The sequence below is a fragment of the Melospiza georgiana genome, chromosome 1 (assembly GCF_028018845.1).
Source record: "Melospiza georgiana isolate bMelGeo1 chromosome 1, bMelGeo1.pri, whole genome shotgun sequence".
In the NCBI taxonomy this organism is placed as follows: Eukaryota; Metazoa; Chordata; class Aves; order Passeriformes; family Passerellidae; genus Melospiza; species Melospiza georgiana.
The window spans coordinates 50,052,866-50,078,544 of NC_080430.1; the positions used below are offsets into that span (position 1 = coordinate 50,052,866).

At 39.0% G+C, this 25,679-nt stretch overlaps 1 protein-coding gene across 1 annotated transcript in view; it reads left to right on the forward strand.

Annotated features, from left to right (window-relative positions):
- The window catches only part of SUSD5 (sushi domain containing 5), a 38,910-nt gene extending 13,625 nt beyond the window's left edge, over positions 1-25,285 (forward strand). Inside the window, exons 3-5 of the mRNA XM_058018991.1 lie at positions 6,844-6,962; positions 15,616-15,804; positions 24,015-25,285. Coding sequence (XP_057874974.1) covers positions 6,844-6,962; positions 15,616-15,804; positions 24,015-25,285 — 1,579 coding nt within the window. The remainder of the gene's footprint in view (positions 1-6,843; positions 6,963-15,615; positions 15,805-24,014) is intronic.
- The last annotated feature ends 394 nt before the right edge of the window (positions 25,286-25,679 follow it).

Consider the following 25,679-nt stretch of genomic DNA (forward strand, 5'->3'; position numbering starts at 1 on the left):
GGTAAAAACAAAGTAATTGTGTTTCAAGAATAGGGATTTCTACATAAAGCTCAGTCAGGAAACTTGAATTTAGGAAAAGGGCATGGCCAGCTTAGTCCAAGGGATGATATCACTGAACAATGTAATCATGAGCCACTTTCCATTAGATTTGGGAGGAGAGAAGCAAATCTTTTCTTAGCACAGCTTGGGACAGCAGCATGGACAAAGTATGATAGCTATGTTTCTAGTGAAAGAGACAGCCTAATCACTGAATAACTTTTTAGAAAATGTACTTTTTTGAGGAAAAGCACTGCACAAAAGAAAATACATATGTTTTTTGTATTTTCTAGGACAAGCACCCAAACCACCATCTGCAGGACTGTAGCATCACAGTCCTAGAGTTGCCATTTGCTAAGTGAGATATGACTCGCACTTTTAGATTGTATTTTTACTGGAAGGTGTTTTGTAACAAACTCAAGGGATTTAGCAAAACTTTAGCAAGCTTTGGCACATAAGGCATGGGTTTGCTAGTGAAATTAATTGATGCCAGAAGGTTAGAAATCTTTCATAAGACCAAGGAAAAGCAGAATATTGAACAGGAAGACAAGCCTGACTTTAGAGATGGAGTAATAGAAATGAGGTGCAATGCAACAGTATTTTATGAAGGCTAAGAGGAATTTCTGCCTTAAACCAGCTAGAAAGACACAGCAGGAGAAAGCGCTGGGTGCAGTCACAGAACACAGGACAGCAGCGGGCTTGTCAAAAAGTGAAATAACTCACCTAAAATTTGTGAGAAAAATGAATGTGATCGTCCTAAAAGACATCCAGCAGCAATTCCAGAGGAGGGCAGTACTGAAGAGCTTGAATGAGGCAGCAGTGAGACACCACCTGCCATAGTGTAATGCAATTCTTTGCATCCAAACTCAGGAGGTCTGGGCTCAGACTAGGATTAGACAAAAGAGGCACTTCTTTTATCAAAAGGGGTTTAAAGGTGATAATTTGTTTAACTGAACAAATGAAGACAGAAGTGGGATATACTTATTCTTTCCAGATGCACAAGAGGCTCTAATACCAGTATTGTAACTTGCCAAACAGTTCTAATGAGGTTGATTTTCTACTTTTCAAAAGAAGTTAATGTACTTTGCCTTTTGTTTTTCTAGAATCACTGTAATGCTTTGTTTTATCTGAAAGCCTTTCCTCTGAGAATGGAGCTGCTTTGTAAATTAACAGCATTCAAAAAATATTTTGTAATTTTTTAAACCCTTTGGTAACTAATCAGTAACCTCTGTTATAAAAGCCATGGATTAAACTGGAGCCTGTAAAGTGAAATTGGGTAAAACCACCTTTCTAGTGATGCTTGACATGACATTGAGCACACAACTGGTCCAGGCCAGGAAGCAACATGTACTCCTTTGCACACACTCAGAATGCTCAAATTATATGTGCCTAGTGATGTTAGAGTAAAATGGCCATATAAAATCTTTCATACTAGGCTACAGTATGAAAGCCTGCATGAATGGGCCATATTTATTTAATGAACAGAGGCCTTACTATTTCAGTAGTCATACGTACAATTTTAAGCACAAAAGGCTGCATTTTGGTGTATATTTTTAAGAATCTAAAGGATATTGGTTCTGCCTTGGTAAGACCTCCTTTTGACATTTCCAGTGGCAGTATTGCTGTTGGAATGTCTTCATGTCACACTTAGCAGCTGCTTTCTTTGGGACACATCCAGCCAAAATTAGCCTCTATAGTTCCCAGGCAATGGACTTTCCAAAGCCCACCTGCACTCCCCTTCATGACTTTTCAGGGAAATTTTCTTCCCTTTGGTAATCATGAACATGTCATTTATATTTTATTTCTCATCAGAGCCAGCTTTGTAATTTGCAGTTTCCCAAAATACAGAGGGGAAAGACTAAGAATAAAAACCCCCTAGTTTGGCTCCCAGACTACTGTTGGTTTTTTTCTCTTACCTAGTTACTGAAACACAAACAGTAAAACTGACCCATTAAACAAAAAAAAAAAAAAGCACAACTTATCTTTACCAAGAAAAGTAATGAAGTTTTAAACTTTCTAATTAGGGGAAGGTTTCTTACAGTGCGTTATCAACCAGACTTTCAGAGTGCCTCAACAAACACATTGTTCCTGATGTTCTTCTGAGCTGAATATATTGCAAGCTCATACTACTATGAATCAATGTCATAAGACCATTCTGACTCAGTTCAGTGAATTTCAGTTCAGTGAATGTATTGACTAAGACTACAAAACCTAAAATCAACTGGTGGATAAAGTAGCAACTACAAAAATTGTCACACCTACTGTTTTCTGATGGATCACACTTTATCATATAAACTCAGCTGTCAAATCCATATGTTTTAACTTGGACTCACCGAAACATTTTCGAGTATTACAAAATTGCCTTGTGATTTTCTTAGAAAGCAAAATTATCAGTGGATACTACTATATAAAAAGGGTTACATTTATATAAAAATACTATGTCTTTATTAAAAAATCCTTTCTTATATGTACATACATACATACAATTTATGACATTAACTATAATTACAGCAGTTCAGGCCTATAATTATCATATGTTTATTAATACATATTATATTATGGCATATTGTAAAATAAGTACTATTCATGCCAGCTTTTCTGCTATTTCCATCTTTGAGAGTGGAGCAAAATATAGCAGTTACTCATTCATTACATAATACATTAGAAATAAATTTAAGCAGCACAAGAGTAAGCAGAAGGCTTCTGAGAAGTCTGGTTCATACTTTACTGTGCCACATATTAGAATTTCTCTCTGTGTGTGCACATGATATCTGCAATATCTGAGTCATGGCACAGGAAAACAATGATCAGCTTGGCCAATCTCTAATCATTTTCCAAGGTGGGCACAGAAGAAGGAGCGTTAATTGTTCTTAGTTGGATGAATTGTATTGAACAGCAGGAGTTAAGCTGAGGTTCGACAGAGTGCAGAATTCCTGATCTCCTGCTTTCTCTTTTGGAGGAGAAGAGGCATCTTGTGAAGCAGTTTGTCCTTCCAAGCTGGGTAGAAGTAGACTAAGAAGATTCCCAGTATTTTGTCAAAGAAACAATGGAGACACCTTTAGGCACCTTCCAATTTTTCATCAGAGAGCAGGGGCTGCTGTCAACACCACCAACCACATCTTTATCTTGCTGGATAACATGTGGTACTTTCATGGTCTGTGGTGATAGTGTTTCTGATTGGTTTTTATGCTGAGCTTGTGAGTTCATGGCCATGTAAGAGTAATTTTCAGGGATGCGCAGATGTTCCAGGCAGATGTGGATCACAGACAATTGTTATGGGTGATATGTTGTCCAAACTCAGTATGTTTCTTCTGAGCACGCCTGCCTTCATCAGAAATCTCCACAGAAGGAAAATGAAATCAAATCTGTTTCTTAACTAAAAGGCACAAAATCAAGCACTACACTGCTCTGAGCATCAGATGACATTATATACTGAGAAATGAGCTTAAGTTCAATTAATGCATGAAATTATCCAAAATTATCCATAAATAGAATTGAATGTACATGACTGCATTCTTCTGAATGGCTGTGTAGGTGGATGTATCCCTTAAAAAGTACAAAGTTTGTGACATTCTCTCAGCCATGATGCATGCCCCAGGGCAATAATTCAAAACAGTCAAGAAACAAACCAGGCAGCAACGCCTCTCAGCAGGGTGCTGGAAAGAGTAGAACAGCTGTACAATTTTTTTTTTGTCTCTTATTTCAGCACAGCTGTGCTGCTGCTGAAGAAATTTCAAGATATGATGAATTCTGAATTGGTAGCCATTTTTTCAGTCATGAAAATTGTAACATTTAAAAGCATCACACTCTACCTTTTAGAACGGTGACAAAAGTGCACCTGTGTATTTAAGCTCTAATTATAGATTAAAAGCTAGCATTTTAGGATTTAGGGAAACCCTCAAGAACTCAGAAAAGAGACTGTTAATGTGTATTTTTAGTCATACCTGAAATCCCACTGACTGCAAAGAGAACATTTCTATGGCATGGGCATTGCAGGTCTGATCAACTCGCTACTGAGAAATGCTGAGCACTCTTGAAGCTGTAGCCATCAGCAGCAGTAACACCTTACTGAGGGTGTTTAGAGCTTGCAGGACTGAGCTTCAGGTGGGAAACCACTGTCAGAGAAGAAGGAATTAAAGAGATTAAATAGATCTTTTCTTCCTTCAGTTTTATAGAATCACAGAATCATTAAGGTATGAAAAGACATCTGAGATAATCAAGTCAAATCATTGACCCAGCAGTGTGTCTGGCAAGATTTCTTTCATTTCAGAAGAATTGCTTTAGGATGTTTACAGCTTTAATCACATAAATTTCAATATTACAGAAATCCAAATTAAAGTCCTAAGTAGCAGATCCATGTAAATACACATAAAAGATCTTAATTTAAAGCCTGTCTTTTATTATAATGTTGAAACTACATGCAAGGTACACCATTGTAAGTTTGGTCACACTGGATAGCACCTGAGATAGGTTGTTAAAATGAATTAGCTAATTGCTAAAATCTGTCAGCTACAAACTTGCAATTTATTGTACAATATTTCAAAACAAAAGGTGAGAAAACTAACACTTTAAATATGTGATATTACTCATGAAGGTATCCTGTTTTTGGCAATGATCTCATTGTACCAAGGATGTGTCACCCACAGATAACTTTGTAGCCTGATGAAGAACTGATAAAGAAATTACAGTGTTTTGGGCAGAAGCAAAATAGATAAACATAGAAATTGGAATTAGAAATCAGAAAATTCAAGGCGAGACTTTAAAAAATGTCTTCCAATTCTCAGGAATTTTAGTCTTTGGTAGAACATAGAAATGAGTCTGGACTGATTTTCAGAGACCAGAATTGTGTGTTGGTAACAGTCTTCAAAACAAATTTGTTTTCTTTTGTTGGTTTCTTTTCTTTTTCTTTTTCTTTTTTTTTTTTTTTTTTTTTGAGAGAAAGAGAAAGCTTGAAGCCTAAAGTACAAAATTACAGACAAAAAGCACTTTTTTTTTGCAGTCATGTAATTATTTGTTTAGTTAGTGTTGGAAGACATAACTGATCCAGATATCTAAGCAACTGAATAATTATTGGAAAGATCAAGGTTGATGAATTAATTTTTGAAGGGAAGCATAAGTGTCTCATTCTCTTAGACCTTGTAAAACCCAGTGGAACAATATGTGAATATTATATACATATATAAAATTTCTAATTCATGTCCTCATCCTCCCACTCATCTGAACTTATTTTAGCAGGTCAAGTTGCTTTTGTCTAAGTGCTTAATTACTGACTTAGAGGTCTCAGACTTTAAATCCATTAAATTATGAGAGAACTGTATTTAAAACTTGTGGGGACAATCTTGTCCTTAAAAAGGGACTTTTTTGAAGGGATTATTTTTTCCCCCTCAAAAAATCAAGTGGAACTTTCTATACAAAGGAAACAAATTTGTTTTTAAATCAAGTAAAGGGGCTTTCAGCAGGGAATGACATCATGTTTTTTTCCAGAGGAGAAGTGTGGCAGGACCCATTCTGGTGCATATGCGTGACCACCACCATACGGCTCGTTTCATGTTGACTTTGTTTGTTTGTATTAAAAGAACATTAAAGTTACATATTTAACTACTCAAAAGCTAACACATGCCCAAATGAAAATAGTCTGTACAGCCATAATTCAGCCTATTTCTGTAAATCTCTAGATAACATTTAAGTGCATGATCAAATACTGGGTTTCCACTGGATCTTTTTCGCTCTCAATTAATGGGCATTTTATTTTCTTTATTTTGGAGTCTTTTTATTATTGGATTTTATTTTATCTTATTTTATTCCTCAGATTTATTGGAGGACTGATAGCCCATTAGTTCAACCATTGCAAAATACAAAATTATAAATTTCCTCCACTGGAAGGATTCGTTCTGTGGAAAGTGTTTTTATCTTCCTTTCACTAGAATAGCTGACTGTGCAACTCTTCTACAAGCTTGCTGTCCACAAAAATATAAACCCACACCATTAATAACCAGCTGCAAAAATTTGCCCAGAAATTACTTTCCCAGCCTTTGTAACCTTCAATCTAACAGTAAAACCAATGTTTTCTACAACAAGCTCTCTTCCATTTGCTAGTTTTAAGCAGGCAGTACAGCTGAGAGAAGAGATAATTAGCAAACTCTTCATCATCAGCATCTACAGGGTTGTAAAACCCAATACAGATCTAATACCTTTATTCAAGGCTATCAGGGGCAACAGATTAGGTACAGCTGAGTACCAAACCAGAAGAATTGGAGTTTATTCAAAAGTGTGAAATTGTTATTAAAAAAAAAAAAAAACAAAAGCTGTTTTTCTTCCATGGACCCAAGCTGAATTTTCTAAGTTTGACTGTGTTAGCTTTTGAGCAGTTAAATATACAACCTTAATGGTTCTTTAATGTAAATGCTAATAATTTATAAAATTTCAGATCAAATCTTGAGTTTCCCATTCATTTCTATCCAGGTGCCATCGCTGGGAATATATATTGCTGAACTGTGAGAGAAAAATATTGACTCAATTACTCTGGGTATAGGTCTGATATTTAGAAGTATTACAGAACATAATAAGATAACATCCTTTATTGCTCCCTATGCCTTGAACTGATCTACAGCAAACATTTTTCTAATTACTTCTATTTCTCCCTTGGCTTTTTTTCATAGATCTTCCCACACTACTGCTTTACGTGCCAATGCTGAAACAGCTAAGGCTAAAGCCTGACTACTCTGATTAAAAAATCTCCAAATTTCACCTGCATGTACAACTCCAGAAGATTTCTGATTATTGTTTTCTTCTTCTTCTTTATTTTAGGACAATTATATGCAGAAAGACGGGCAGCAAACAGCAGAGCGTGAAAGCCATTGATGTTAGAATTGAAACCGATCCCTTTGTGAATGACCAATATGATGCTTTTTGTGTAAAGGATGAAGGTCAGCACTGCTATACTTCTGAAATAACACAGAGTCATCACTGTCTTGCAACATTTAAAGTTTTGCCTTCAATTTTTCTGCTGCTGAGAGAGAAAGGGGGAATGTTAAGGGATTAATCTTTGTAGTAATCGCTCACTACAAGAGCCAACTGCTGCAAAGACATTGGTTGCAGCTAATAAATTGTATTGTCTTTTGTCTTTGCCGCAGTTTAGTGAGTTCAAACAGCACTACTGATCTGGCAGAACCCATTTTGGTGCTCACAGAACATACTTTATGGAAAGGAATATATCTGGCACCAATCTAATGGAGATGGCTGAAGCATGTCGCTTACTCAGCACTGTAGCTGACTGTAACACAGGTTTCCAGCTGCAACACACCACCCTGTTGTATATCTATCAGTATACAACATTTGTATTCAAATCACTTCATTTAAACCTCATTTTACTTTAAATTTGGTTTGGTTTTGGTGTTTTTTTAACAAGTGTAGACAAGGCTGCTAGGCACGCTGATATATCCCAGATGATTCTGAAAACCAAAAACATTCCAATTTATGTTGGTGCTTAAATTTTTCAATATTTAAGTTCCAGAACCCACAAACGAAGATGAATTCTGGAGGCAAAAAGTAAATTGTTACTAATAGGTACATAAAGAAATTTGGGATTACATAAAGAAATTACATAAAGATTACATAAAGAATTTTGGGAACCCCCGAAAGAGATTGTTGATGCCCACAGTGAGTTTTTGCATCTGATTTCCAAGAAAAGCAAGGGTAAGCTGATGGCATTTACTGAGAAACAGTAAGTTCCCAGCACAGGGGGTCATTCTGATAAACTGTCAGTGGCAGGAGTGGGGATGAAAATATGGTTGAAGTGAAATGTGGCAGAGGTGATGCATATTTGATGTACACCAAATTGTTCTTTTTAGAAGGAATGACTTTAGCAGAGTTTGACCATCCTCTCAAGTAACCCTTGTGATATCAACTCCAGGCTCCGTGCTGCTGTGAGCGATGCCAACCCTGTCACCCAGTTGCTAATGTGGTCACACAAGCACCTTTGTGCTTTCTCCATGCTGCTCCTCACACATAGGACCAGCTCCCTGTAAACATCTGCAAAACTCTCTCATTGTCTTCCTTCAAACCTCTTTTGTCATCATCCCCCCCCCTTGAGAAAAACCTTGCAGTGGGTTGGGACAGCTGTGGGATGCTGAAATCATTGCTCTGGCCACTATTGTTCCATTGTGCCCTTGTGCTCCCTTGTGTGCCCCCACCTGCTCCCCTTGGAATGTTGGATCTTGGAAAAGGAGCTGTGTTTACCTTTTGGGTTTGGCTACTGCTCACGGTAAAGGGGCAGGCAAGAAGATAACCAGACAAGGCTATGCTGGAAAAGAGCACTACATGGGACTGAGAAACTGCATGCTTTAAACTCTGGGGGAATTCAGATCATTTGCAAAGAGTGTACAAGTTATGAAGAATTTGTTTTGTAGAAGACAGGGAATTTTCTGATAACAGAAAGGGATGATCATCCCACTGCACCCAAGCAGCCTTTATGTCGGAGATGAGCCATTTGTCGGGTGCAGGGAAAACTTGGGACTCTCAATGTGAGATCAGCAAGCTTCGTTTATTGAAGAGAGCATCAGACACTTATACAGCAAGTAATAAGCCTATGAATATTCTGTAATTTACACTGTCCATTGGCCACACCACAACATCAGCTCTTCCCCTTTCCTTAGGGGTTACATCTCTCTTTTCTCATGTCTCTTTCACTATTTGTTATCATACTACAACTAAGCCTAAAGACACACTATCTTGCAGGTGCAAGACTTAGAATTTGCCACAACCTTGTACTTTTCCAATTCTTAACTACTCTCTCAACACCTTTACACACAGAAATATTTCTGGATGACTCTAAGGTTCCCTCTTCCTTAAATATATAAAAAAATTGAGATGCAAAGCCCATGTTTGAACAGAAAGACTTAAGTGAAGTTGTGTGGCAGAGCCTGGTTTATAGCTGGTATGAAAAGAGCAAAGTCTGGAAAGGAAACAGCCTTAACATTACAACAGTAACACACAGAGCTGTTGGCTGATGAAAGAACATCCTCAGGGATGCCACTTCCAGTTTTAGCAAATATCCAGTAAGAAGCAGCAAGAGTAAACTCTGCACCGCAACCTCACACACAGCATATCTGTTCTGATCTTATGTACATGTGGCTAATAACTACACATCTAAGTTTGGATTAACAAGTTGTTTCTTACTTGAAACCTCATGAATATTTTTTTTTTAGTCTTAGAAAAGTGGACATCCCTTTTTATCTATACATTTGCAATTATAATATAGTAATACATTATAGTTAAGTGCAAAAGGCAAGTTGTTTTGCCCTGCTGGAAGTTATAAATCCCAGGTTTCTTACACTGAGATCTATATTAATTTCTTTGAGCCCTTTCCTTTCTTTTACATCCACCCATCTAATAATGAGCAGACAGCTCATTATTATTATTTCCTTCTTTGTCAGACTTGGCTGAGAAGAACCAAAGGCTCAGACAGACTGATAGGTTGAAAACAGAGGGAACAGTCACATCAACCTCTACTTCAGAAACTGAACTGACATTAATAACTCCCTGCAACTCTACCTTCAGTTCTTAAGACCGTGCAGAATGCATCTCAAAACACCATGAAAGTTTTAGTACAAACCAAATTGACTTCTTATCCCTTGATTTATAACTGATCTTCACTCAATTAACCTTTCCCATGCAAACGAGTGGAGTCAAATTCCTTAAGCACACATCTCAGCATGCCACTACACCAGGGCAGCAGTCAGATGCTGCAAGAGCTCTGGGTGTGCTTACAGCATCAGACTTCTGCAAGTAGAAGTCCTGAAGAGAGAGACAGTTTTTTGGTTTGTTTCTGAAATGGATTTTGATCTGTACACACAGAGGAATCACAGCAATTGTTGAGACTAAGAGTTTTCTTTTATGGGGAATTGATTCTAAGGGCTCTGTTTGACAAGGAAAGATGTAGCTGTAATGTTTTTTGAATGCTCTGAGTACAGCAGCAGTTTGCACAGTACAGAGAAATGTGTCTTCTCAGCTTCTCATAAACACATGTTTTATGCAGCCATTAGAGTCAGCAAGACAACTCTGTACCAGCTCAGGATCTGCTGAGAACATTTCCCTTTTAGGCCCTGAGTGCCAAAAAATATCTAAAAATATATCAGGTTTAGCCAATTTTGAAAATGCAGTATCACACCTAAGTTAAATCTGTCACCCAGAGTGTGTATCTCTATTAGAGTTCATAAGAAAATACCTTAAAGTATAAAGTAGATAAAGCAAGAAAATCAGAAAACTGGGGTTTTTCCTGCCTTATTTTTTGTAATAACACACACCATTCAATTCCATATGAATATATATAATCCTTTTGGTTTTCTTTCTTATGTTTTTCCTGCAGCAAAGATCTCTTTGTTAATAACCCCCAGGTTTTAGTGGTTCTTTCTTTCAGTGACCCACTGTTATTTACAGGCAACAAATAAGATCTGTTCCATAAGGCTTTGATTTGCTGCCACCACAAGAAAACTAAACAGGCAGCAACTTGTAGTAGAGTACAGCATAAATGCAAATCAAAGTTTTTAAAATATGACTGCTGGGTCCAAATATCCATCAAAGCTTGATGGCTTGTGTACATATTTTAGTTAGCCTTTTTCAGCAGTAAGAAAAAAAGAAATCAGTGTATTCTTTACAGCAAGCTGTACTTTAAAAGAGCAATCAAACTGAAGTTTGCTTTCTGTAATATTTGAATGATTTCTTTGTATTTTTTGTATTTTCTTTGTATTTTCTTTGTATTTTCTTTGTATTTTCTTTGTATATTGTCATGCTTTGTTGTAGATATAATTTTTTTTAGTGCTACAGCTTTATTTTTCATGGCTTTGCATACAGCTGACAGTTAATTCCCACTTCTCTGGTGATGTGACTTAAACTAATAATGTCCCACAAGTCCTGTCTGATCTAAGAGGCATTGGCATCCTAGCATTGGTAGCTTACAAGCAACATTTACATTGGCTATAATTGAGTTTTGACTCTTCATACTCAGTACTTCTATCCAAACAGAAAAATTCCATATACTTTAGGGTCTCTGCAATCAAGAAGCAAAATAAACACCCTCACCCATCTCATTCACAGGTCTGACTGTTAGGAGTTGCATTTTCTAATTTCTTAATGACAAGATGACATCCTAAAAATTCCAGTGGCCTCTCTGGAAAAGCTCCACTGAATGGGATGGTTGTAATGGGAGATGTTTTATGTCAAAGTGGATGTCTCATGTCAGCTTTCAGAGTGTGGTGCAGAGTTAAAGCAGCAATTCTAGATAATCAGATTTCAGTAAATTCCTGGTTCTGCCAGGTGGTGTGGAAGCTGCAGTCTGCATCTTCTTCATGTTCATTTTTTTGCATTGATCTTAGGCTATCCTTTCTGTAGACAGTATTTTATCAAGACATCTCAAAAATAATCTTTGCAGACTAGTGGGATGCTTATAGTTCAGATAAAGGAGATGCTTCTGGTGTCATCTGGACTGGGGAGGAGAATTGCTGTGTTCTTAAAATGACACGTGCCAACTCTTTGCCAGAAATCACCTGTCACAAAATCCTTTACACATGTGTTCTGGGTTTAAAGTTACTATTCCGAGGAGATATTTTTCCTAAAAGCCAATCATTACTGCATGTGCTAACTCAATTAACAAGAGATCTCTTTAGTCTCATGTAAAAAATAGTTACTGAGTCTCTAAGAGGTCTGTAACCACAGCTGTCACTAGCCCTAACATATCTGTGCTCAACACCCATATATATCTTTGCCGTGCCACTTATTCCCATCCATTTACCAGATGTTGACTCTGTTCTGATTTCTGCACGTGTATATTGAGCTCTTTCTTGACTGTAATGTTGACTTTCACTCCAGGACAAAATCTGTGCTAAATTACTGCTGATGTGAGGATGTCCCATGAACTTTAACTAATTCCCTTATATCTGTGCTGTGCTGTCTTGCTCTGAAGCTCAATCCACCCTCTCTTACTGGAGGTCAGTTATCAACATATGGAGGAATGTTATGTGTTTGACCTCAGTGTCAACATGTAGAAAATTCTGGAAGGCTCACAATGTTGAGAAACCAATTCCAAGTGTTCAGGTTTAAGGTATGATCTTGGACATAAGCAGGCAGAGCATGGGACCTTCTTGATGTTCTGCTGAATGGCCCTTGAGTATCAAGCAGATCCAGCTTTTTTTACTGGGAACCATGAGTTGGGCTAATCTTTCAGCCAGTAGCAAGAAAATATGCAGGTTTGTGGGAGGATAGATGAGGGAAAAATCAGTGCTCCGGATGGATGGAGGAGCCAGCCCTCATCTACCCAACAGCAGCTCTGCAGGCAGCCCCCGTGGTCACCTTAACAAAGAGCACCACTGTTCCTCTGCAGGACAGGCTGCTGCCAACACGCCCTCTGTCACGCTCCGTGGCCCAGATCTGCCTCCTCTCCTCCAGCAAGAAAATGGCCTCAGTGCCAGCACTGAGCACACACTGTTGTTCCAAATAAGCCCCATGCTCTTCCAGCCCCTGGTACAAAGGCTGCACACAAAAACATGAAGCCTGTCCCCAGAAGTGGCTCGGTGTGATGAATTGCTGTGCCAGTGTCACTTCTGTACGTGTGCCAGGAAGAACAGGTTTGGCAAAGGGCTGAGCAGGAATTGTCATAGCAACTGAGACTGCCGCAGGACGAGGAGCCATAAGATGCTGTAACCTGGAAAATTCCTGCACATTTTATGCAGGAGAGGACAGCAGCAAAATGGATGTAGGAACTTGAGTTTGTCTTTGTATCAGCTTTCACTTATGCTTGTCCATGCTGTCACCCAGTATGTTCTGCAGCAAAGGCATGACCTTAGAACGTCTCATGTGAGACAGTCAAGAGTTCCCCACACAGTGTCAGTTCATGAACATCTTTAAAATCTCTGTTTTTCTTTCTGTTCCTGCATCAGCCAGATCTCTCTTTAAGGGGTTCATAATTCTGTTACCAAGTCTGTTGTCAAATTTTACTGTAAAGATCCCTTTGGCTTTCCTCTTTCCTGGAAGGCTATAATGTGCTTTTTGAATGTGTTTGCCATAGTTAACTAATGTGTTGCTTTTCTGCTTCCTCTGGCAACAGGATTAAGAAGCAATGCTTTGTAGATAAGAATACTCTCTGATGTATAATTGTTCCATATAGCCTTGGGATCAATACTTCCCTCAGAACAGATATACAGCTCCCATTTGTGGGGATGGAAGTAGCTACATAAATAAAGTACACGAAATGCAAGGCTCTGTAGCCTTCCTATGAGGCAATAAAATAATTTTTTATACCTTTCATCCACATCAATCTCCGTTCACCTGGCCAGTTCACAGGAAAAGCATTAGCTGCTAACTGCTCCTCACTTCCTCGGATGTCAAACTTCCATAAGATTCTATATAAACTGAGCTTTGTGTAGACTCAAAAGCTTGTTTTTTCTGTCAGTGTGTGTGTGCATAACTCCCACTAACTTCTGAAGGTGTTAGACAGTGTATATATATATGCCTCTGTGTGTGTACAGTACAGAGAACAAGCTTCAAAGTTTGAATTCAGTAGCATGTCCCTTATATTAGTGGCAGATATTTTTCAGCATACCCAGTTGAGAAGTGGTTAGTCAGGTCTCACAGACAATTTCCAAAAGCCTGATCCAAAGGAACTTTCACAGAGTGTGGATGTTTATCATAGGATTTTCATTTCACTACAGGGTAAATGACTGGCAAAAATAAATACATCATATTTCTAAATAAGCATGTATTTACCTACGCCTGAGTCAGAAGTGGGTAGATGATGGGAAAAGCTGCAGCCTGAGACTCACAAGTGTTTTGCAAAATGTCCCTGGGCAAAAGCAGGAAAGCCTGAGATTTGCAGAGGGGAGATTGAAAAGGCTTTTCTGTCAAGCCTATTGCCCATTGAAAAACCCTGGACATGGACTTGTGTCCATCAATGAAACACTTGTCTTGCTTGCAAGATCTTGTGGGGATGATGCCCTAAAAGTAGACTCTAGCAAAATATCAAGGGTGCTCTTTGAAGATGTTTCTTCTTCTGCATGTCTAGGAACATAGTCTTGGAGTCTTTTCAGCTTCCAAACAAAAGTCTTTTCAAGGAACATCATCTTTGCTTTACCAGGTAAACAATCAAGTTTTTGTACCAAAGCAAACTATTTCAACAGGAGAGATCAATACTAAAACATAGACCTAGCCCCATGTTTCCCTTATCCGATATAATTACCAGAACTCACAGCCTTTTAATTTTGGTTGTTCTGTATCTGGATAAAAGAAGGTTTTGGATCTTCTAGACAAAGTAAAGAGAAACAGCTGCTTTTTTCTAACACAGTCAATAGGGTTCTAGAGCCACTGGAAAAAATTCCCAGATTTGAGAAAGAACATAGAAGTGATAATTTGTACCAACACTGCCGTCTTTGCCCTTGGGTTTCTTGGTAAAATCCATGTTCTTGCATTATTTTTTTGTTTGTTTGTTTTGTTTTTCCGTAACCAAGAGGCACCTATTCCAAAAAGGGCTGTAAAAAACATGGAGGAAAAAGGGACACTGCAAACCCCTTGTGAAGAACTCTTGACAGGGAAGAAGGCCTTTGAGGAAAGAGAATCCACAATGCTCAAAATTTCTCTAGAAAATCTTGATCTACCTTGTTAACAATGGCCAACATCATTCAAACCTAAAAAAGAGAATTAAAATTCAGTTTACACTGGTGGTGGCAGCTGTCAGCTGTCAGCCTGCCTCCTCTCCACACTTCTTTAATGCAATAAAAACCAGTTTTGATCTCGCTCATAGTAATTTTTCTTCCTGGTTTTTAATGCTGTCAGCAAAAATACTATCAAACATCTTTTTGAGTTTTATACCCTGCTATAAATTTAGCTCTTCAGATTCTCATAGACAGCAGAGTTATGTTACCCCTGGGTGTTCTTAAGCTGATGAGCCCAAGTCACTATTTATTTTAGGGTGTCTCTACCCTGAAAAGATAGATTTGAATATCTGGGAAGACCCCGGATTTGAGAAAGATTGGACGATTAGAGATAGTCTGAAAACTGAATGGTGTTTGCCTGGACCTCTTCTTTCTGTGAGTGTGGACTGAGCCTTTGCTCAGCCTCTGCTGGTTTCCTACAGCGTAGAAGAGATCAAGGTGCCAGTCTTAAACAATCCCACCAGCATTTCTGTGGTTAAGACAAATGACTGTGTCCAAATTGTTGCATTCCAGTTCCAACCTGCCCAAGCTCTTGTTAGCTTTTGTAGAATCAGGCAGGGAAGACAGCTGTGATCTGGCATCCTGCCTTGTTTGAAACAAGGCCCTTCTAAATGCGTGACCGTCAGACGGTAGTGGCACGGTAGTAGACCATCACAGCAGTGGCATCACAATTATAGCCCAATTTTTACCTTCCAGCTGTAATGGGCAATTACAGCTGGAAACAATTGTGAAAGGACATAAGGGCATGAAACAGGTGAGATGTACAACTTCTGTGGACTCATATAAGTTCATCCTCAGGAAAACTCTTGGCACTGCTCTTAGCACGGCACTGAAGGACTATTGTGAAGTCTTTACAATGTCATCTCTTTTTTCCTTCCAGACAAGCCCTGTGGGGACCCACCATCCTTCCCCCACACCATCCTGCACGGCCACACTGGCTTTGACATGGGGGACGAGCTGCTGTACGTCTGTGCCCAGGGCTATGCCATGGGCAACAAGGAGTCGGCGTTCACGCTGCTCTGCGACAGCTGCGGGGAGTGGTACGGCCAGGTCCAGGCCTGCGTCAAAGGTCAGCCCAGCCAAAAAACTGCATGATGGCTTCTTTAATCTGCCCCAATAAACAGGCAAACGCTTTCTATCTTGCACCATGCCTCCAGGATTTTTGTCTGCAAACGCAAGAGTAGTTGCCCAGATATTTACTCCATTAAAAAGAGTGAAAGTGGGTTTTCTTACCAAATGACCTGACTCAAGAAAAGATTTTTCAAAAAAAAAAAGACCAAACCACAAAACCCCCAAGCAAATTGTAAAATGGCATTTCCTTAATTTAAACCCTCAATAAAAACAACCTTTATATGTTAGTTAAATTCTACAGCAGTCTTTTAACTTTCCCCTTGTTCAAACATAGGGTAAACAGTACCATGAGTTCAGACATACATGTAATCTGAATTCTGCTTTCTCATGTTACCTTGTTCAATGCATAAACCCACCATTTTTCCCAGTATTAAAGAATGGTCATCACAAAATTTTAGTACTTTTTTGAGAAGGCTATCACATCTTTTAAGTAAGGTTTCTGGCAAAACAGATAAATTTTAAGCAAAGGAATGAGCAGCTGTTGGGTAGCTGAGCTATCTATATGGGCTGGAGTTAGTATATCCATTCCAGAACCTATATATTCCTTAATGTCTGGAGGCTTGCAATGAGTTATTTTTACTCATGAATATACCATCAGGCAGTGGATAATCATGAGAAAAGGTCAAACTTGTTCTTTATAGAAATAGGTCATGTCTGTGCACTAGGGAACCAGATTCTCAAACCCATCCAACCAGTATAGATACACAAAAAAACAAAGAATGAAAGCCCCAGCATTTTTCTCAACTGTTTCAGCTTCCAAAACTGTTTTACAAACAGCAGTTCAGATGATTATGCAAAACAATGCAGGACATAGAGGAAGAACGTGGAGGGAAAAAGGAAAGAAATAAATATTTGTATCTGATCATAGAACAGTTTGGGTTGGAAAGAACCTTCAAAGTCATCTGATCCAACCCCCCTACAATAAGCAGGAACATCTTCAACTTACCCAGTGGGTCTGAATCCCCTATAATCTGCACCAAATTGATAATTCTTTTTCCTTTACTGAGGTTAGTGGAAATGCTATCTTCATCACACACAGACACAAAACTGTATTACAGCAAAATAAGGAAGGGAAAGAATCAGGCCATTTAAGTTGTCTGTGTTTCACTGCTTTCTCTGGATAAATAATCTATTTCTCCTGTTTTTCCCAAGCCTTTCACACAGCTGCTGGGGAGAAGAAAATATTTTTTTAAAAAATAGGAAAGCATGGCTGTAAAATCACGAACATCAACACTGAAACTTAGGAGCAGATAGATGTGATATTGTAGATTATGATTTTTAAAATTATTTAAATGTAGACTTCATGCTGGGGGGCTTCCTCTGATTAATGTTTTTGAAATGCTTTAAGGACATGGGACAGAAAATACAATAATTGTTCAAGTAATAATTATGTATTTAATCCTCCTGATCATAATTCTTTAAGAAAGAAGACTTTACAGGATGATTAAAATGTGTGATATTAGGTTTCGTTATTTTTTAAAAAGCAAGAATCCAGTGAAAAAGAACAACAACAAAAAAAGATAATTTAATTTAAAGGAACCTGATTTAGAGTTGACTGATAGTTTTGAGTCATAGGAGAGAGAACAATTATTAAGTACTCCAGAAGTCAGCTCACAGACGGATTTTTAAGTGCTTTGAGGCAATAGAGCACCTTCCCTACCGTGAGGGTTAATGATGGGACTTAATGGAGAATTTATATTCTTGTTGGCAGACTGGACCACTTCTGTCCTGGCTGGCTGACATCAATGGAAAGATGTTCATGCAGCCACTCCAGTGAATGTTTAAGTGCTATGTTTAGAGCCTGGTAAGATGATACAGTGCCCTTGCTCTGCATCTGTGCTGGGTGAGCAACTGGGAAGCGTAAAATGGTCCCGATGCTCTTACTCCAACAAAAGGAGGCCACAGGAAAAAGCTCTGGTCAGAGCACTGAGAGATAGAAGGCCAGTTCCTAAATCTTGCAGTGTCTCTGAGGCTAGGGACAAGTCACTGTACTGCCCTATGCTGCTTACTCCACCTCATCTGTGGAAGAATGACAACATTTATCCAATTTACTAAAGCTTGCTGGGATTTGTGGATATTACACCTTGAGTAACATCATTCTACTTGGTAACTGCCCCATTATAATACCCAGCTGTCCAGGCAGAAAATCAGAATAAACAGCAATAATTGCATGTTTTTCTTGTTTGTGGAAAAGCATCAGACTGGCTTTACATTCCCAGTTGCTCATGCAGAGCAAATATGGAGTCACAGAACTATCATCATAGCAGTGTCTAAATATAGCAGTTAAATGTTCTTTGAAGTCTCTTTGTGATCATCTTTCCTCTCTGTTTTGATCCTGCAAGAAGAGATACAGTCCATTCTGGCACCTGGGATATAAGTGCACCTAGGATATAAATGTACAGTCAGCAGATTTGCAAATTAAAATTTAAAAAATACGCAGTTAATCAAATAGGCACATACTGCAAAATACATGGCAAACCCTGGCTATGGGCATAATTGAACAAAATAATTTTGGACTTATATTAAGTGGATTTCAGATGCAGTAAAGCATGATGGAAATTTAGGTGAATTCTAGATACAGTGAAGTATGATGGAAATTAGGAAAGCAGCATATTACAAATGGCTGTAAAGTACATTGTGCACACCAGGTAATAGACAGCAATTTTTAATTAAGATGCTTTTTAAGAGAAAAAGTGACTCTGTTTCCCATAATTCCTTGTGATGAAAAGGCACTGTGTTCTAGCTGAAAGCTCAGGGATATTTAGCCCAACGAAGCAACCTTAAGGAAAGAACAGGGAAACACATGGATTTTGCCATTTATTGTTTTTTTAATTTCTGTAGAGAGAATGCATTTGCTTCACAAAATATATTCTGAAGAACGCTGTAGTAAGGTCTGAAAGCAGATGCATATGTGCCATGCTGTGGCTGTTCTGCAAGCACAGAGATTAAACTGACAATTGCTAAATGACATTTGTTTTTTCTTTTTTTTTTTTTTCCCAAAATAAACCATGAGCTCAATATCAGAAGCATTAATACCAACAGTTGAGTGGCAGGGGTCAGGGCTGGACTGCATTAGGCTGCATTCTCTAGGGTTTGCTCCCTCAAAGGGAGGGCAGATGAGATGGCTGGGAAATCGTGCTCCATCTCTGCCCTGAAACTGGCTCAGAAGAATGTCATGTATCTGTCCTTTTCCCTGGATCATTTGGGTTTTCCCAGCTATATGCTTGTGGCAGGAGAGTCCATATCTTCTACACATCTAAGGAATCTCTCCAGTGACATCCCTTGGATACACAGCTAGTGTGTTCCAAGGTAGTCCAACTTTTCCAGGCTGAGGACTATCCTTCAGATTCAGTGTAAGGAGGACTTGGCTGACTTTGACCACTTAATCGGCAGCTCCCAGGCTTGTTGCCTGGCTCAACAACTCTCATTACTTCCAGAGTTTTCAAGAATTATATTGGTTCACATTCATGTGGTCTGTAAGCACGACTAGCTAGCACCATTTACTTTTGGTTTTTTATTTTTAATGTGGGGAATCAAACAAAATGTCTCTGGCTTTTGATCTTATTTGAGAATGTTTTTTTTTTTTGTTCATTCTGTGAGTGCAGAGGAAGAGTTGTGACAGACAAATATAATCAGCAACAAATATGTCTGTGGCCTGTCAAAACAATTGTTATGACAAACTTTGGTTCCCTTTTCAGGCCTGTCACTGAGGGGTTGTATTAGATTAATGTAAAGTATTGATCTGGCATGAATGGATTCTGCCAAATGGAATAAGTTGAAAAAAATTGATGGGTTATTTATTTATATTAGCAGGCTTTCTGCTGGAATAAAAGTTATCCTCTTTCTTATAGCTATTGCAAAAGACAAAAGGCACAATCTCTGTCTAGCATACTGTGGTCAACTACAGAGAAATTTGTGTGCCTGATCCAAAATAAATGGATAATTCTTTGAGATGCTGTAGCTCACAAATATGACTTATCTTAGGCAAATCAGTCTACATGCTCCTTTCCTTCCCATCCTTAAAGACAGATGCTGTCTTGTTAATGTTTGCTGTAGCTACTTTGAGATTCTTAGACTAAAGATGTTTTATAGAGTACAAATATTTATAATGATGGTCTATATAGAATCAGGTTTCAATTTCCTGTACTCTAAAAATACACCCATAAAATACGCAGTGCGTTTTGTGGTTGCCCAAAATAGCAACACTCAAAATAGAGCTTGGATAGCAATATACTATCTAGAAGAAAAAAAATCAACTGATCCCAGAGTGTGGAAGACCAGGCTCTTTGTTTTTGCCTGTCTCTGTATTTGGTTACTGTTTTCACATTAGGATCAAAAACTAAAGGAGATGAGAGCTCTACAGAACTGGATGCTTCTCAAGCAGGATCAATTAATAATTAAAAGGATTTTACCTTTTAACTGAGCTTCACATCTTTGGTGGTATGTCATTTCAGCATCTCTTGCTGTAAAGTTCTCATTTCAGACTCAGTAATCTCTCAGATAGTGAATTAAAACTCACTGATCCTTGAGTCTGCCAGAAGATGATACGGTCAAGGTGCAACAATGACCAAATATAGAAAGATTTTGATCTTGGACAAATTAATTTCAAGGCTGGCTCTTCATAAAACCAGACCTGCCTAGGTGGAAAGAAAGATGCAATCACTTTAAAATCAATTGCTAGCAGTTTAAAAAATATATAAAAATAACAGTTACAACTTCTTGGATAAGAGGTGGAGCTGGATCTTTTTTAGTTGTTGCCCTTCAGTACCAACACTAAAATTTAGAGAACTGGAAAGTTCGGGAAAGTGCTGAGGAGGTGAGCAAAAAGAAGTGCAGAAGCTGTGCAATCTATTCCCAGAAAATCAAGCTCATGGTGGACTTAAAATAATGTCATGGTAACACAGAGTCACTAAATATTGAGTCCAAGTCCCATTTGAAGGTCTGAGGCCCAGAAAGAATAGAGTATTATTACTGTGTAAGTCAATCCAGGATCATATAAATCAAACTCCAGAGTAAGGGCGTCTGTGTTTCCTTTGATGGTCAGAGAGCTCAATAGTTGCTTTCATTTTGGCATCCCATAAGCTAACATTAGTTATGTTGATAGTCTCTGCTATAAACTCTACAAATAGGGGAGATTGAATATGAAAATATGTTAGAGCAGCTTTACAACTTGGGCCACAATCTGATTGTGAGAGGGAAACAAGACTCCCTTATGTGGTGACGAGCAGTGCATAATGAGCTCCAATCTCGGGATCTCTTTAGACTACAATGGGCTTTTTCTTCCCCCAGCTCTGCATTAAGAAAACACCAATTCATTTCTCTACAGGCAGGATCATGCCCAAAGGCAGCATGTTTGATGGAGACTCCATTGATGGCTCAACAAACCTTTAATATGCTCTGATAGACTGAGGATTTGCACTTTCTTAGAAGCACATGCTTTTTCCTGATGTGCCTCCATAGGACCTTCTCCTAGAGGGCTGAAACCACAAGGCAGGAGAAACACTGAAGGAAAACAGCTTCAAAATCTCTAAAAAGCCTGTTACAACAGTTGTTAGGCATTCATCAATGATCCACTCACACATACTGGTCAATGAGATGAATAATAGCTGCCCATTCACACTGCTAACTAAAAAATAGGCAACAACACAAGCATGTGGATGTAATTTGTGTGTGCAGATGTGTGTGCCTGCTCACCACAACATAAAAATTACTGTTTGAACCTCAGCTGGATTACTGTAGTGTGGAAAGTGAATGAGTGGCAAAAAGAGAGGTTACAAGAGACACAGAGGTGAGGACAGACTGTTGTGATGATTCAATTACAAAAATAAAACAACGACCATAATGGTTGGTAAACGGTGACTTCTCACATTGTGATGTTCCAGTTCATGGACATGCCATAAACACACTGAACTTTAGTGAAGCAGGCATCCCAGATATCAGCTTCCAGTGGGAGTCTGGATTATTAGAGGATGTAATAGTTTGAGGCACCATTTTCAAGCAAAGAGAGTGCCAGCCAGGTAGAAAAACTCTAAAGTGAAAGCAAGAGAAGGGACAAAGTGAGACTAATGTTTGGCAGTCAGTAGATATGCTGCATTGTGATGGATAGGGCCATGCAGAGCTTCATGAATATGTTGCTAAAGTGCCCTGGTATTCAGAGTTATCCTCCATACATTTGCAAGTCTGAAATACTATTGGAAAAGATTTCAGGATTAATTAGAAAAGTGAGAGCCCTACCAGGAAGATTTCCACTCTAAGAGTTTTATTCCCCTGTCTGTTAAATCATCCTTGAACGAGACAGAAGTTTTTTCCTGCTTTGGAGAGGATGGGGAGGGTCTGGAGGATTACACAGGCAGATGAGAACACTGGGACCAGGAGGGAGAGGGGTCTGTTGTTGGCACTTGCTGTGAGATGAGAGGACCTGCTAAGAACATCCAGCCCTCCAGCATGATAGCTTTCACAGAGGCATTAACTCTCTGCAGGCTTTTTGGGACACACATTTGGGTTTCCTTAGCACAACTGCCTTGGTTTCTGGTAGACCCAGATGCTATTCCAAAGAAAATACCTTTTGCTAATGCTCATTCTGTTTTGGCACCTGGCTTAAGCTGTTCTGGCAAAAAAGCGAGCTGGTGTGAGTTGTATCACTGCTAAGTGGTTTTGGTCAGACTGGTTTGACATAATTTCTAATCTTTCTGAAGAGCAGACCAAATATGGCTCTGCCAGAAGTCTGGGAAGCAGTCTCCAAGGAGAATGTGACTCAGGCGGAAATTGAGGTGGGCCCCAGATGAAAATGTAATTCAAAATCAGTTGACTGTAAAAGGCAAAAGAAGATAAGGGTTTACAAATGCAGTGATCTGTAAAACAGGTTCTCCCATTAATGTCTTGTTTCCCATGTCATGCCAGGTCTATTGCTTCTCTGTCTTCATAAAAGACTAAACACCCTCTTAAAAGAAAAATTCTCACCATGATTCAGTTTATTTTCCATATCCCAAAGCACTATTTTTTATGACTTTTAATGCCAGCATAAATCTCAGAAATTACATCAACTTTAAATGGAGTAAAATTTGTGTGAACTGAAAATCAACCACCCTGTCTCATTTGGAAAATTTTGCATTGAGCTAAGGCTTTAGAATAGTGGAAGAAATATTAAGTACAATGCACTATTCCATTCAAATTCAAACATTTAGCTTTGTGCTTTGAGTCAAGTCTATCTTGCTATCAGTGGTAGGTTTGCTGAGTATTTCTAAATCAAACTCAAGCTTTATAGTGAATCTACTCCTCTGCTGCACTCAGTTTTTTATCAGTTTTGTTCTGTGTTCATTTTTTTTCTCTTTTCTCAGTGGCAACATTTAATTCCCTAAAATTGGAAGCCTGAGAGTTGATTACTGACAGACAGGATTATCATGTTAACTAGGTGTTAGGTTTTAAGTGTTTGAGACAGAGATTTCCAGCCTTGCAGGGTGCATCTTGCTTTCTTCAGATGAAAACAAGCAGAACTCAGTGTCAGCCTTGGTGGTGGAGTCTGCCTCAGTCAGCTCTGAAGAGCTCTTAAGAAATAAAAAATCTGCTTCAGGCATTGCACCACCGTAACACCAAGGTGCTTGAAGAAAAGCAGGATACTGATAAGAACGTGCCTTGATATTTTGAGCATAAGGTACTGAACAAAATTCTTTAAAATCATCTAGCTTAAAAGGGATGAAGTTGCTGTGAAACTTCTAGTTTTGTCTGGGGCATTTTTTTTATTACCAGTTAATAATTGGTATGTTTTTCTCTCCACACACATTTCTTGCTTGAATAAGATGAATTTTTTTCTCAACTTTTGCAAAGAATCATACTAGGGAAAGAAAAAGTTTGAGAAAACAACAAGCAAAGGAAGTCCTCTAACTGCAGACAATGAGTTATTTACATTAATTTTTAAATCTGGAAAGTTAGCATTGACATCTATTGTGATTTTTTTAAACAAAACCCTTGAAATTGAGTATCAGCTCAAGGACCATGCCCTTTTCAAATAAACAATTACACAGAACGAAAAACTGCCTAGAAGACACTTTGCATTGCACCTCTCTTCTTGGATTCCTGTAATAAATGAGCTCAGTGCTTTGACAGAGAATGAAATGTTGGCTTATGAGTTTTTGTTTTTAATATTTCTAGATGAAACCGAGGCACACATTGACTATGAAGATAACTTTCCCATTGACAGATCAATTCCTGTTGCTGAGAATGACCATGGCAATGGCAAAGAGGAAATTGAGCAGGAGCAAATACAGCTTTCCTTCAGTGAGGAAGGAAGAACTGGGAGTACCAATGGGGTTACTCAGCACACAGACATTGCTGAAAAGGGAAGCAGGGCACCCACTGAGTCCCCTGTGTCACTCCTCAGCCAAAAAAACTTGTTTTGGTTTCCATCAGAAACTTTCAGTGAGCCCGAACCAGAGAAAGAGACAGATGATTCCACTAAAGCACAGTTTTCTGAAGGTGATAACCACATTGGTGTGAAGACAGTCTATGATGAACCTGGTGCCAAAATGTTTTATGACAGTGAGGATTTCCCCATTGGACCCATTCTCACAACCAATGATACAAAGACAGCGATGGGTGCGGTTGCCATCACTGACGAGTCGTGGTTGGATGGATACCCAGTAACACAAGAGGTGGTGGAGGATGATGAAGAGGGTGATAAAGTCGATGGTTCCATGGGAACAGAAGATGACATCATCCTCACCACGGACCAGCCAAATCACGTGGAAGTAAGAAAATCAGGAAATGGCAGCCCAGCTCCAGAGGAAGGTCTGACAGAGATTGTGGCAGCAACAACAGCGGCAGGTGATGAAGGGGCTGAAGAGACAGCAGTGCCACCTACATCAGTGAGTGGTCTGGAGAGCTTCAGTGTCAGCAGGGGTTATGATGATGCTGTGTGGGAACATCTGGCAACATCTCTGGAAACTGTGACTCAGGAGCCCACTACAACGATGCTGTTTGACATCAGCAGCTTAACAACATCCATGTCAGAGACCTCTGTGACCGTCAGCCCCTCTGATCACACTCCATACACAGAACCAAGAGACATGACCACCTACCCAGAACAAGTAGCAACCACTGCACCAGCTCCAGACATCATTACTGACACAGCGACCCAGGACTTAGCTGAGCAAGAAAATCTCACCCAGGGCCTTGGAGAAAAGCCTGGCCCCACTTCTGAGCCATGTGAGGGAGAGGATTGTCCCAAGTCCACTAAAGGTGCTATCATAGCAGTAATAGTGATTCTTCTCTGCTTGTTACTGGTTGCAGCTGTTCTGGCAGTGTGGTTTTTCAAAAAAAGGCAGCAGAAAAATTCTGTTTATAAACTAAATGGAAGGTGTCAGCCCAGACATCACTGTTACCACCACTACCACCACCAGCACATCGAAATGCAGAAGGTCTAACCAGGAGCCTTTTGGCAGAGATCAGAAGGAAAAACATACTGAGGCTAGAAGAATCACTTGACTCATGGATGCTAAAATCCAGCAGTGCAGAAAGCAGAAGAAAAAAGAATGCTAGAAGAACATAGGAGACAGAAAAGATTTCATCCTTTTGAAATTGCAGTCTAGCATATTCGACTTTTCAGAGCTAAAGAATCTGTACATTTTTATCACAAGGGTCTTTTGGGGACACCAGCAGGACACAGTGTGCTCAGTAGCACACCTTCAATTTGTTCCGCTTTTACATTTTGCTCCTATTAATAATAAATTAATTGATTAATTTCTGTGTTACCTGGGTATAATGTAATGGTAGGGCTGGTCAGGCCTCTGGTCTGTTCTCAGTGGAAGAGGAAAAGAA